Source organism: Macrobrachium rosenbergii, chromosome 1, assembly GCF_040412425.1.
Source record: "Macrobrachium rosenbergii isolate ZJJX-2024 chromosome 1, ASM4041242v1, whole genome shotgun sequence".
Taxonomy (NCBI): Eukaryota; Metazoa; Arthropoda; class Malacostraca; order Decapoda; family Palaemonidae; genus Macrobrachium; species Macrobrachium rosenbergii.
In genome coordinates this window covers 38,948,360-38,962,638 of record NC_089741.1, presented here as the reverse complement: position 1 = coordinate 38,962,638, position 14,279 = coordinate 38,948,360, and the positions used below count along the sequence as shown (strand labels likewise).

Here is a 14,279-nt window from a genome sequence, read left to right as displayed (position 1 = left end):
CGGTTAAGTTACTGTTGCTATACTAGATCGCGTACTGTAGTTTTTTTTGTGTGAAATTGCTGTATTATCTTACACGATTGTTTTATAAACCTTTCTCCGTGTAATATATGTAGGTTATATTGGACAGAGGATGATGGAGAAGACAGACAGGAAACAGCTACCCCATATACAAAGTCTCTGTCATCAATTGTGAAAAATATGGCCAATGCTTTCCATGATATAATACTGGCGAAGGGTTGTTAACCCCATAGCAAACCATAAAGCAATAATACCATAGTAAAGATAAACGCTTTGCAGATGAGTCAAAATTACAATCATACATTTATATTTCCTTAGGATTATAGAAAATAAAAATAAATATGTCCTTGTGCCTGTACATGCCTTGATAATCGCCAAATGGCAAGTTATATGTTTTGCAGTCTCATGTTCTTTACTGTTGATAGAAGATAAGAGATTATGATATCATATGTGGATTTTTAAGAAAGAAGTTAGATGACACGAAACATAGCAAAATACAAGTAAACAGACAGAAGGGAAGGGCTGGAAAGGCCTAGGAGTGCTTATGCTTTGCGGGTATAGAAGGGTTAAAGCTTGCATTGTCTAGGAGGCTCTTGGAAGAACCGGTGAAACAGTATATAATAGTGCATATATAATATTGGGTGTAGCATGGTGTAACATGATACAACGCTGTGACAATTAATGTATATACACCAGGAATTGAAGGAAAGTTTTTGGCAGTGTAGCTGTCTGACTGGAATTGGAGTATGAATAATGTTTTTTTCTGTTTATTTAATTTTTGTCCTTGATTATTTAATGTTATCAGCATTAGGTATAGTTCTTGAATTATATTTTCTTTCTCGATAGCTTTATTTTGTAAAATCATGGTTTTTGCGCCAAAAAATGGTATAACATGCAAGTTTGGGTCAACCGCTTTCGAGTCCACAAAACTAAAGAAAGAAGACGTCGTTACTTAGCAACGAAAGACCTCTGTTCGAATGAGTTAATAAAATTATTATTAATCATCTTATTTTGTACATAAGCTTCAAAGTACTAATACTAATCCACAGTTATATTTAATATTCTATAAAAACATAAATTTTTACCTATTATTAAAGTGACTATGATAGTAATTTTACAAATGGTGGACCATTTAGTCTAAGCCATGAAATCACAGATTCGCACAGAGGACCGAACTTGTAAACAAAACAGATGAAGGGCTGCTTAAATTTTTATGAAGATCGAAAGTCATTTACGGCAAATAAATCTTCATTTAATAGTTACACGTGTGATAAAACATTTTCCTGGGATATGGAAGTTAAACTGTGGTAAACCAGTGAGTACTTGCATGTGAGATTTACTTATATGTGTATTCTTTGGCAAAACAGGAGATTAAGAAGCTATCGTATTCCAAATATCTACTATATTCAATAAACATTCAGCTTGTATATATTCATGGTTACGTTTTAATCATTGGCTACCCCATATTCTGAACATGCTAAACTAACCTAAGGTATGTTAGCCATTCTATCAGGTAGTTTTTACTAATTTCCTGTCCAGATGTAACTCCCAAAGCCAAAGAATAGCTAATTTCATAGCCTAGCTTATACATAATATCCCTTAGCCACCAACGTAGGTACCAGTAGCCTGAATTTAAGTCGAATGTTATATTTTCATTTGTTTTCATGAAGTTTATGAAGCAAAAAACCATAGACTTTGACGTTAGTTAATGAAATTCATCTCCAGTGGGCGTATCTCAATAATGTACACATCCAAATAACAGCTTATCTGAGCTAAGTTAGGATAGGTAAAGAATATGTAATTGGGCTAGGACGCATTGTATGTATGTTAGTTATATTTTCAATAGAATCTGACAATATTACAAGAAGTACTAATAACTGAATCCTGTTTTATGATTATAATACAATGTGCCACTTTGAGGGAAAATGCTTGGAAGATATTACTTCCCCTTGATATTTAATGACTAAATGATTTTGAAATGATCAGTGATTTCCAAAGTATTTTATGTTTTAATTAATTTTGCCTGTTTTTTTGCAGAGATCAGTTGTTTCCTGTACGTAAACCTTTATCAAGCCCCCAGAAAACTTGTACATACAATGAAGTGAAGAGACCATAAAGTAAGTACAAGTTATTTATTATGTTTACTTTTCATTTACTAAGTTTTAGAAATGCTGTCTGGTCATTTTTGATCATTTAAAAAGTTACGAAAGCTTACATGAGGTGTAATTGAAGTGAGTTGTATTATTTTAGGAAACTGGCAACAAATTTTATCTAGTCATTCTAGTGTGAAATGAAATAAGCATTTGATTAGTGTCTTGAAGTTATGTATCTAATATCCCCCTCTTGTGATAGTTTATGCTGTAAAAGAAAGTATATAATTGATTCTTTGTAATTTAAATGCATGATTTGACATCAAACTGAATGTCAAATAGTTTTCATTTTGTCATGATAGTATTCCATTCAAAGCTGAGAATTATCTGTTAGGCTATAAACCATTTACCAGTAGTGTACAGCTTTATGATTGGCATATGTTTTTGCTCATCACCCATAGAATTGCTGTGTATTCATTCTGTTACACATTGATTTTTTATTTAACTTCTTTTCAGATCTTTCCTTGTATAGTAATATGTTAGCGTGTCTCTTGCCACAATGCTGAACGAAAAGCCAAATGTCCGTCATCGTATTGGATCTGCCCGTGCTGGAGGCTGTTCGTCCTCCTCCTCATCCAGGGTAGGATCAGCTAATGCAGGCTTTCCGCGTAGAGCTAACTCAGCTCGACCCGCCTCCAGTGATCATTCCCATCGTCCAAAACTGTACACAGGTCGTCCTTCTTCAGCACCCCCGGTAGTACCAAGGAGACGGCCATCTTCAGCCCCTACACAAGGAGGGGGAGGAAGTTCGGATTTGTGCTCGTTTAAAAGAGGAGTGGTAGGAGGAGGAGGAGGAGGAGGTGGATTTCATTTAAAGACTCATGATGTCTCTCATCTGAACTTGAAAGTAGAGGGAAAATCAGTAAGTGTGTTCATAAATCATCCCCAGTTACACTTTTAAGTATCAAAGGAATATTTGGTAACACTGTACCTTTTTGTTTGTTACTTGGATGAAGCTAATCTCATAGAACTTCATTTTAAAGCTAACCAGGTGGTAGTTGGTATATGTTGTGATTGAAATCTTAAACAATGTGTGAATTCAGGCAGGGAATGCATAAAATATAAGGGAGTTGAGAGATCTTGTTAGACATCTAACCCTGTAAAGAAAATTCAGTGCTTTTTGTTTCTAATCATAGCATTCTAAGTTCACTAGTCAGAATAGTATAGATGCTGGTAGTGTTGCACTATTTCACCTTGATGATGAAAATATTCATCAATTTGTGCCTTTTTATGCTATTGTTGTTTTGCATTGTTAAGCTGTAGGTTACTCAGTTGACATTTTTTAATTAACTTTTAATCATATTTATGCAGATCTGTTGTATAGGGTAGATGATAAATGGATACAACAGGCAATTACTTAATTAAATTCAGTTCCTCTAAGACTGATTTTCTTTGTGGTGCATAATTTCACACTCTTATCTCCCCCAGAATATTTGATAATTTAAAAACTGAACCGCTGCCACTATTTTTGAACTTTGACGTAAATAGTGGCATATAAAAGATGTCACATAATTAACCTGACTTTCCAGGAGGTTCAGTGTTTACTTTAGATGCCTCTTGTACTTTTGTAGAAGTTTGTAATGAAGTACTGATATTGTTTTAGAAATCCTCTTTTCTGTTTATTTTTTACACTAAATATTTTTTAAAATTGATCTTAATTCTTGGAGTGTCATTTTACAGATACGATCTGTTGCATACGCCCCAAGACGCCATCATCCAGTAAGTAGAGGTTCCCTACGGATAGTAGCCAATCATGGGTACTGTACTTCAAGACAGCAAAAGAAGGTAACTAAGTTGTTCATTGGAAACATTTAGTGTATTATTTAAGTACAGTACAGTGCTATTCTCTCCTAACTTTTTTGTTTATATTCCTTTGATTGTGTTATCATAAGATAGCTTTGGTTATAGCACTAAGATCAAGCCTAATATATATGTTTTGATTTAGTGTGTGTATTATTTTCTGCCAGTTACAATTATGGTTCGCTTTGAACATTGTGCATAAAATTTAAAGAAAATTGAGAAAAAAAAATGTTTTTCTTTATAGTTCTTTTCAGATTGCAGTGCACTGAAAGCTGTGGGGAAAATTGATGTTGGAAGTGATTCTGATCGCTCAAGCATGCTGGACTTTGGAAAGACTTACACGGTTACCTCAGGTTTCCATCAGCATCTAGACTATGAAAGTTCCTCATCTTTAGATAATAGATGCAATGAGAATTTTTCTAGTGATCTGGGCTCTACTTACACAAAACATGATAAAACTGCTTGTTTTGTGGATGACAAATGTGGTAGTATATTCCCTAATAAAGTATCATACAATGTACAAAAGTCAAGTGGGAGGATGGATCATGAAACAAGTACAATGATGCATCCAGTAACATCATCAGAAGTTAAGGCACAGGGAGAAGTGGAGAATTCAGAAGGTGATTCCAGTGGCCAGCAAAAATATACCAGTACGTATTTTACGGAGAAAAGAACCAAGACTATCGATAATTACTCAGAGCCATTAAGTGAAAATTCCTTTAACATTCGACCGCATTTAATGAAAAAGTCTGGTGACCTAAGTTTTAATGTTTACACCGACAGTTCATATCATCAGCACCAGGGCAACGTTGCTAGCCATTTAGTCAGAAGAGACGTGGATACCACTTCTAATGATGGCTCTGAGTGCACTGTAATAAGTCTTGGTAGAAAAATACAGTTAATGGCCACCAGCTACCATTCGCCTCAGGAACAAACAAAAGACACTAAAGAGGAATCACATGGAAACCACTGGGACTCAGAATGGAAACAGCTCCTTAAGCAGAATCATGAATTGCTTTTGAGGCTATCAAGTCGAGAAGACAATTCTGTTAGTGAAAGTAACGTGAAGTATGACCATGCCAGAGCTGTTCTGGTTCATGATAGTGGCGTTCAAACTGGCTGTAATGATGCTGTAAACAGTTCATTTTCCATAAGGGACACAGAAGTTTTAGTGGGGGATGTCGGAGAGAAATTGGACAGTAGCATTTGTTCCCCAGAAGTGAGGTGTGATGATGAAGATACTTATTCACCTGCTTCAGTTGAGGATGAGGAGTGTGTTGCAGGAGAGAACTTGATAGAAGGGGAGAATGTACCTTCTAAATCAGATGTGCCTGAATGCATTCTCGAGGACATCATCGAAGAGTCAAGCCAGAGTAGTAGATCCTCCCCTAGGGATATTGAGGATGCATTAGATTCACACGATATGTTTGTGAACTTTAAATCAGAGCAGAATAAAGATAGTGGTGAAGGCTCTCCTGCCCCAGAAAATAATGGTGAGAAATCATCACCATTAGGCAGTAAACAGGTAACCGAATTGGTGAATAGAGATTTGAGTGCCGCTAATAACTTGACACAAAAATCACCCTACAGTGGAACAGATTTTTCTTGCACAACAAATCTTCCCACTTATCGACTTGGTTTGGCTACAGGATTTGCAATAAAAAGTCTTTACCCAGTTGAAAAGCTGAGTGCAAAATCTCAACCATCTAGGGATTTAATAGAAGCCTTGAAGATGATTGAGGACGAAGAAAACAAAACGAAGGAGAGCAGAGAAGCAAGCGTGATAACTCGTAGCGATCTCAATTTTCAAGGGCCACCATCGCCAACTTTTCAAGACATGGGAATTAATACTAATGGCAACACAAATGATTCTAATCTTGAAACAGTGCAGGAAGTAAATGCCTCCACAAGCTTTATTGAAAGGTAAGAATTTTAATGGTAGTATGTGTGTAAAATCATATGTTGTTTGTTCATCAGTCCAAACTTTCCCATTCTGATAGTTAACTATATTTAGCTTGGTATCATATATAGTACTGTACAAAAGTCCAAAATTCATATACCATTTACCTTTAGCAATGTACAGTTTACTTTTTCCATGTTACTCAGCAAAGAAACAGTAGTGGAAGATTGACTGAGGTTATTATAGCAACAGGAGATTAAGGGCCATTAAGATTTTTTCCATAGTGGGTTCCGGATAGGAACTATGTATGAATATTGTAGGATCCAGTACTGAATGCTATGGCCCTGATGTTTCTCCATCTTCTTGAAGTTTGGGTTCTTCTCACTGTAGATTATATGGTGTTAAACAGCAGCATCCCAAACAGCATAATGAGTGTTCAATTGGTGTAAATGTCCAAGCCTTGCAGAGAACTTATAAGGTTCGACATAGTTTGCCTTGAAATCATTACAAAGGTTCTGAACACCTGTGCATCATTATAATATCAAGTGGCCTTACAAATCTCGTATTTTGTCTGTCTTAATGATGGTAGGTGTAGTTTAAGTCAGTCTTTGAATTTGAGTAACATACTGATTCCCTAAACTGAGCAGGACCCTGCCAGGTGGAAGATTATCTTTCTTATGTATTGACTTCGATTATTAACTGAACTGCTGAGCATTTGATTAGAATGCTTAGCAAATGATTGGTAATTCCTGTTTTACCAGCCCCATTATCAACCATACAAATTGCCAATACAGTATTGCCTTATTATTGAAAGCTCTAGTTTGTGTAGTATAAGATACTAATGCTGTTTTAAATATTTCACGTGGCCTTTTAGAATGAGATAAATGAAAATCAAACAAAATCTTCTTTCAGTTTTCTTCTGAAGATGGAAAGAGAAACCCTTAAGATTCCTGTGGATAACTTGTTTACTTGTAAATATTTGCATATTACTTGAATCTCGAGTACTTTCAGGTCCTAACTGTGACCCTTTTTCAAGAGATGTGAAGGTGGTCAGGCTGGTTCAAGGCCCAGCAATCTTGTGGGTTTCTCTTTCCATAAATGAAAATGTTAGTTTAATGCAGTTCTTACTTGTAATTAGAAATTATATCTTTATTTTCCTTTAAGAACCAGTAACAAGATCTCCAACAAGTCAGTGTCATCTTCAGATGACAGTGCAAGTGATGAATGTGTTGGAGCTACTCTCCCGGTTATACAAGTGTTGGTAGAAAAGGTGTTTCTTTTCACTCAAGATCTGGCTGAGAGGTGGCACCAGGGAGAATTTACTGGTAAGTTCACTGAGACCTTCCTGAAAGTGGTAGTAATTCCTCATTGGACGGGTGGGTACCGGCCAACGAAGAATTAGGGGAATTTATTTCTGATGATAGAAATTCATTTCTTGCTATCATGTGGTTTGGATTCCACAATAAGCTGTAGGTCCCGTTGCTAGGTAACCAGCTGGTTCTTAGCCACGTAAAATAAATCTAGTCCTTCAGGCCAGCCATAGGAGAGCTGTTAATCAGCTCAGTGGTCTGGTTAAACTAGGGTATACTTAACTTGAAAGTGGTAGTATGAATAAAACTGCATGCAGTGGTTAAATCCTGTGTGGCAAAAGTAAGCAATACAGAAATCTTTCGTTGTTCTCTTTCATTAGAAGTGACTCCTGTTTAGATGTTTAGTGAGTCAGTTAGGTAGGTTAATTAGGCTTTCATGGCAGAGGTTTAGTAATTTTGAAAGGAAGTGTTAAACAAGATTAAATAGCTTCCTGAATATGTAACCTTTGTTTGGACAACTTTCAGCTACTTGTATCAGTCTTAACAGAATTTTGTTACTGAAGTAACTAATATCAGTTTTTGGAATTTACAAAAATATATAAAATGTTTTTCCACATGGTAGTGGAACAGTAAAATTCAGAATGCTGTTTGACTTTGAAGGAAATATGTAAACGCCTCATAAATTTGACTGTTATAATTAGTTCCATAGTAGAATTTCATAAAATCTGTATTGTATTGCAGATTATAGGGATGATCTGTTGCAACAAGTTGCACAAGCAGAGAAATTGCTGGAAGATATTTGTATTAAAGAAGGCAAAAAGGATGATCCCAAGAAGGCACCTGACTTGCATTTCAAGTGTGAAGAAAAAGCCCGTATGAAACAAGAGGAGTCTGAATCACGTATACAGAAGAATTTAGATTTAATTCGGAAGGTAAGGGCTGTCGAGTACTGTATAGTATCCTGAGCATCAGTGAGGATCACAATACAAGCAGTCCATGGTTATTGGTGGTCTCGGTCATCGGTGATCCGGTTTTACAGCACTTGTCTAGCGACGACAATAACTGGATTTTCGGTGCCGATATGTGCCAATCCCCGCTTATCGGCGCCATACTCCACTTATCGGCACCAATCCCCACTTAACAGTGGCACCGATCTCCGGTTATCGGTGCCAATAAGTGCTGTTATCGCAGATTTTCGGTTATCGGCGATTTTTGGTTATCATTACGCCGTTGGGAACGGAACCCCCACTGATAACCGGGAACTGCTTGTATTGGGTAATGGGCCGTGAAGTGTAACACATTTTCATTTATGTGCACCTTATCCTCGGTATGTGGTTAGTTGCTAATGCATCAGAAGGTATTCTGTATTAGTTGGAAATGTTAAACAGAATTTTCAAAGTAAATTATACATAAATTATGCAGTTTTAAAGTTTGTTCCCTATTTTAGAGACCCTGTGATGAAGAGCATAGTTTTTGTCATTCTTACTATCATGCTAAGAAAGGTACTGTTAATGCCAATCTAGGATTATAGAACTACAGTATAGAAGACTGGTTGTACTATACCATATTTATTCTAATGTTGGTTATTAATTTTCCTAGAGTTGAGATTTATTTTGAATTTAAATAGCGTACCTTTATGCATTATCTAATGGCTTACCCATCATTTCAGCTTTTGGATGACAAGAGAATGTTGACTGAACAGTGTGAAGAAATGCAAAAGAGCTTTAGAATAGCAGAAAAGAAACATACTGATAAGGTAAATATGAAGGTAACAAGTATGCAGCATTAACTTGATGCATAGTTAAGTTTTTTTGTAGGTTATGAGAAAAAAAGTTGTGACAAATGAACCTCCTTTACCATGTTGGAAATGATGCTTTTGAACTTTACTATCTTGGTGTTGATAAAGTCAATTTTCTGAGGATGACATTTATTTCTCCTAGGTCGTCCTCCCATGTTTCTAAATTTGAGTCAACTGTTCACAGTAAAATCAATGAGGGAAATCATGACTGAGTGCTGTATTTATATTTGATGTATATTGCAAGATCTGTGTGGTGGGTTCTTGGCCATATTGCAGTGTGTTACACATATAATATTCTTCTGTTTAGTGTTAAATTCGTATGACAAAACTATCTGAAAGATTCTGTCTTTAGATCCATTGAGTTTAATAATGATAGTAGTAAACCTACCATAAAAAATGCAGTGTGTATCAGTATTCTTGTTATTTCTATGTACTGTATAACACAGATGGTAGACAAGTATAATAAGACTCCATGTTTAGACTTAAATGACTTATATAAAGTAAATTTGTACAATTAAAATTAAATGAAAACGTAATTGTATGTAGTTCTAATAGGTATATTAGTTAATAACTTCACTGGGAGATGAAAAAATAGTGTCTTATGATCATATTGTAGGCTTTCTGTTGTAAATTATAATGTTTTGTCTTTTGATTATGCGATAGGCTGCCTAATATAAAATTTAGCAAAGATCTTGGCACTTCCCCCTACCCCCTTCATATTAGTCTAAAGCTTTGAAGTTGTATTGTATAACACAGTTATACTTTCAGCAATATTCATGCTATATTCATTTTTATCAACTCAAGATACTGATTTTTTAAAAATTTAAATGGGTTACATTTTCAGTTAAAACTAGCTGAAGAGAGGCACAGCCAGGAGTTGAAGAGTTTAAAAGAAAGAATTATGACAGCAGAACAGGACAAAAGAGAGAAGTGGGTTCAGCAGAAGACAAAATCTATCAAGGTGAGATCTGTTGCTTATATCTAACTGTTTCTTGTATTTTTTTCCACAAACATTGATTATTTTGACTAGAAATGGTGTCCAAATTCAGAAGTTACTGATAGTCGGTGAATTTATTCTTAAAATACTGTCATTTTTTGGAGCATTATTTTACCTCCACTGAGGTACTGCACTCTTTACCTTGTAGTGTTTCCAGGATGAAAGTAGAAGCTAAAAAATAAATACATTATAAGAGGGGTCACTGATGGACAAGAGCTGGTAGTTAGTATCTATAGTCTATGCTAAAACCATCATCCCTTTAAAAGCAGAGCATATCATCTGTTTAATCCAAGGTTAGGGATGCTTTACTGTTAGATGTTTATCCTATGAACTAGGATGTGGGTCCAGGATATGCCTCAGGTGCGCTGTCTGGTAAAGCATCTCGTACTGTGTACAGTTATTAGTTTGTCTCATCATTTCTTATTTTTTAATCTGAAGATGTTAGAATAGTAGGTACTGTACTGTCAAAGATTGCCTAGCAGACTTAATGGTGAAAGAAAATGTGTCTGCTGTTGGTAGTATGGTCTTTTGAAATTTGTATTGTAGACAATGAGAAGAACTTAATCATTGCTGCATTTGCATTGATTTTATTCTTCCTTTGTTATATATTCATCTTTATTTCAATTAGTGATTAGATCTTAAGTTTCCCTTATGTTATTATGTATTAGCATTCATTTTTATTTGTATTCTGGTAAATTCTTTTGACGACTGTATAATGACAGATCATTTCCGTCAGGATAGGTGGCTTTGCTATCATATCCCATGTAGGTATTCAGAATTATTTTAACTAATGTCCATGACCAGTCTTTTGGCCCATTCATTCCCCTTTTATTGTACCGCATTTAGGAATCGACGTACCGAGGTTTAGAAAGTAAAATGAAAGACCTAAATGCCAAGCATCGGGATGAAGTCAGTCAACTCAAAGCACAGCACTGGGACCTTATGAAAGAAGCCGAGGAGAAATTCATGAACCAGATGCGGAGTCAAGAAGATGAACTGAAGAAGAAGTTTGAAGAAGAAAAAGAAGAGTTTTGTAAAAGGGAAAGAGAACGAGAGCAACAAAGGTATTTAGGTTCAGGTCTGAGTTTCTGGACTGTTAAGGTAATCAGGGTTAACTTAATTTTTGTGTAAGAATTAGCACTCAGTTAACTACCCAGAAATCATATTTTGTGAATTATAATATACTCTACCTGTTTTTTATGTGCATAGATTTAATTTGATCTTGAGGAATAATATGTTATGTTTTCAGTTGGTATTAGCAATCGGAAACATTGTTCAGGATTATGTATGTTGTCCTGAATTTCAAAATATGTTTACATACATGAATACTATGGATATATGATATGATATGCAATACACAATACAACAGTCGAATACACACTGGAGAGGATTACTCTAGATTGTGGTTGTGTATAGGTAGCTCTAATCTTAGCTAACGCCAAGTCATTTTAGACAGAATAACAAAGGTACCACAAAGGGATTTTGAGTTGTCGTTTTTTCTGTACAGATTAGAATTAGAAATTCGACAATGTGAACAGCATTGCCTGAGTAGGATGGAGGTTCTTCGCAAGCAGCACGAACAAGATATAAAGGCCTTGATTGAAGAACGACACCATAACGAAGAGAAGTTGCGTGCCGATCATAGTGTGGCTATCAAAGAGGTCACTAAGGAAAAGGATCAAATACTTGAGCAGCTACAAGAAAAGCTTAGGGGCCAAACTCGCAAACATGAGGTAAGTACTTTTTGGAGGTTGCTACCTAGGTATATGCTTTGCAACTGTATAAATACCTAGGTATATACTTTGCAACTGTATTAATAATTATTCTCAGCTTGAATTTGAACCATAGCTGGGAATCATATTTTTGTTTAACACCCTAAAAGAAAGGGCATAACAGATAATTTGGTAATTTGATTGGTATGTGGTTTCAGTGTAAAAGACCTGAGATTTTCTCTTTAAGTTTGGTACCATTCATCCTTATTGTTGAGAGGATTTTATAAAATGTCCAAATGAATTTTGTTTTTTATGTATTTCTTAAATTTTATTTAAGCATCATTGTGATAAGGAACTAAATGCCCTTATTAGTCTATGCCTGCAGAAAAAGGAAAAAAATAGGTGAACAGAAAGTTTGTTCTAAGGTTAATGGGAGAGATAGACTTGCATTTTGATGGAGGGAAACTTATTTAGAACTCATGGCTACTACAATAGAGCTAATGAAAACTGAAGTAGACCTTTACCTTGAAAATCGTCAGTTGCCAGATTTTACTTGAAATGAAGTAACTTACAATGGAAGGTCTTTTACTCAGGAGGAACTCATTTCCATACGTCGGGAAGATGAGCATAGTCGCAGTGAATGGCGAGCCGTCTTCATGAAGGAACACAACGAAGCACGCGTTCAGTCTGAAAAAGAGCTGAGAGAAAGATTGAAGAGGCAGCGAGATAAAGAGATCGAACGAGTCATAAAAGAGATCAAGCAAGAGACTACTACCAGAGAGGAAGAGGAGCACAAGAATTACGAATCCAAGATAAAGTAAGCTGTCCTTTTCTGACTGTTAAAGTTGTTATTAATTCATTGCATTGACATGTTCCCTAAAAGATGTCAACAGTATAGTTAGATGTATAGAGACGTTAGTTTTTGTGGCAAATTTGGTATTCCATAATATAATGGGAAGCATATTTATGACATTATTGATGATACAGTGAAGACAAAGTCATGATTCAAGTTTAATGGCTAGCTGTATAGTCAGATATTAGTCTGCTCTTCCACAAATACTTTGCTTATAGTGGCCATCAAAATGCTGTAAACAGCTGATTGTTTATTTGTGATAATAGATTTATCAAGGTTATTGATTATGATTCAAGGAACTGTAAACGTTAGATGCTCTCTACTGTTTACTGTGTAGTGCATAGATCTCATTTGCTAGCAATATGACAGTTGAGAATTATAATTCAGTGGTGCGTTTAATCTACCTAATAATAATGATAATATTAATGATGCAGAATAGATTAGATCTTTTTTGGTTGAATTTTCATTGCCCTGCTTAGCAATTAACCGATGTCACTTTCCATATTCTTGTAGAAACTTGAGAGAGAGATATGAGCTTGAGCTGAATGAACTGGAAACAAGCGAACGAGAGGCAAGAAGTCGTTATCTTGAAATGAAATCCATACTGGCTCAAAAGGAGGAGGAAATCGTATATCTCAGAGCTCGTCTTCATACACAGGATATCGAACTGTGTGAACTCCAACATGTAAGTTCTTAAAATCGATATTGTTTTAATAATTTACTTACATTATAGATGTACCTGTACTTGGAATGGAAATTTATAGTGCAGTCCCAAATATTTTCATGAGATAAGAGTTTTATTCTTTAGTTTTTTGTGTTGAATGTGAAAACATTTTCATCCTTTTTTTTTTTTTCAGATGTTCCAGCCACCAGGAGACTAAATTCTGTGCTGTGGCAGGTTTGTAATTGGGTCCAAAATTTATTAGATGAGTTTAATAAAAAGGAATTTTTATACATTTTGTGTTAATTTTCTTCTCTCTCTTTTTAATACTTAATCCATTCTGGACATGATGCTTGTATGGTAATGCATTGTCAGACTACAGCTTTACTTATATGGAAAAAGAATCTCACTCCGGGAAAACAGTACATCTGTTATATGAGACTAAGTATTGAATGATAAATTTAAGCACAGATAAACAACTGTTGAAGCCATTGCAGTACATGATCAGGAAATGAGCTTTTATGAGAAAAGAGAAACAGTCGATAATTATTAAAATATAATAAAAAGCAAGGAGAAAATCACAGCAAATAAATGCTATCAGGAGGAGCTCTGAAACGCAGGGAATAGAGCAGAATGCAATAAGGATGGACACAGGGATACCAGAATTTTTTTTTCCCAACTTGAAGGCCAGGAAAATGAAAGGAAAGACGAAGGGTAAGATTTAACAAAAAAGTAAATTGTAGACCATCCTTTAAGTTATGAACCTGCAAAGACAGAATTCCAAAGCTTTGAAAACTGCCACTGTACTCTGCATCCCTGAGTGGCCTCATAGGTTCCAGCACTTTGTCTTGTAGGTTATGGGGAAGCCATCTAAGAGTGATAAGTAAGTTGAACAAATGGACACCTTAAATATGCTCAGATTAGGAAGTTAGTTACTGAAAAAAATGGTTATCGAGCTGAAGGGAGAGAGTAGATAGCGGCCACAATCAAGACTGGATTATTGTTGTGCATGAACAATACCACAAGCAAATGTAGATGAGATTTCTTGCAGTGGAACAGTTCATATGTTCATATAGTTAA

At 35.5% G+C, this 14,279-nt stretch overlaps 1 protein-coding gene across 1 annotated transcript; it reads left to right on the top strand.

The window, feature by feature from the left end:
* The first annotated feature begins 1,173 nt into the window (after nucleotides 1–1,173).
* LOC136853906 (uncharacterized) lies at nucleotides 1,174–13,492 on the top strand. Its single transcript, XM_067129839.1, has 14 exons — nucleotides 1,174–1,333; nucleotides 2,056–2,135; nucleotides 2,625–3,030; nucleotides 3,849–3,953; nucleotides 4,213–5,891; nucleotides 7,033–7,193; nucleotides 7,920–8,110; nucleotides 8,848–8,934; nucleotides 9,821–9,937; nucleotides 10,820–11,037; nucleotides 11,481–11,706; nucleotides 12,279–12,502; nucleotides 13,052–13,223; nucleotides 13,396–13,492. The coding sequence occupies exons 3-14, from the start codon at nucleotides 2,668–2,670 to the stop codon at nucleotides 13,417–13,419; spliced, it is 3,567 nt and encodes a 1,188-aa protein (XP_066985940.1). The 5' UTR covers nucleotides 1,174–1,333; nucleotides 2,056–2,135; nucleotides 2,625–2,667; the 3' UTR covers nucleotides 13,420–13,492.
* Nucleotides 13,493–14,279: the final 787 nt, after the last annotated feature.

Coding starts and splice junctions, on each gene's coding strand:
- LOC136853906 (XM_067129839.1), top strand. CDS start 2,668: ATGCTGAACGAAAAGCCAAATGTCCGTCATCGTATTGGATCTGCCCGT. Junction 5,892..7,032: donor TCCACAAGCTTTATTGAAAG/GTAAGAATTTTA, acceptor TTTTCCTTTAAG/AACCAGTAACAAGATCTCCA. Junction 11,038..11,480: donor AGAGAACGAGAGCAACAAAG/GTATTTAGGTTC, acceptor TTTTCTGTACAG/ATTAGAATTAGAAATTCGAC.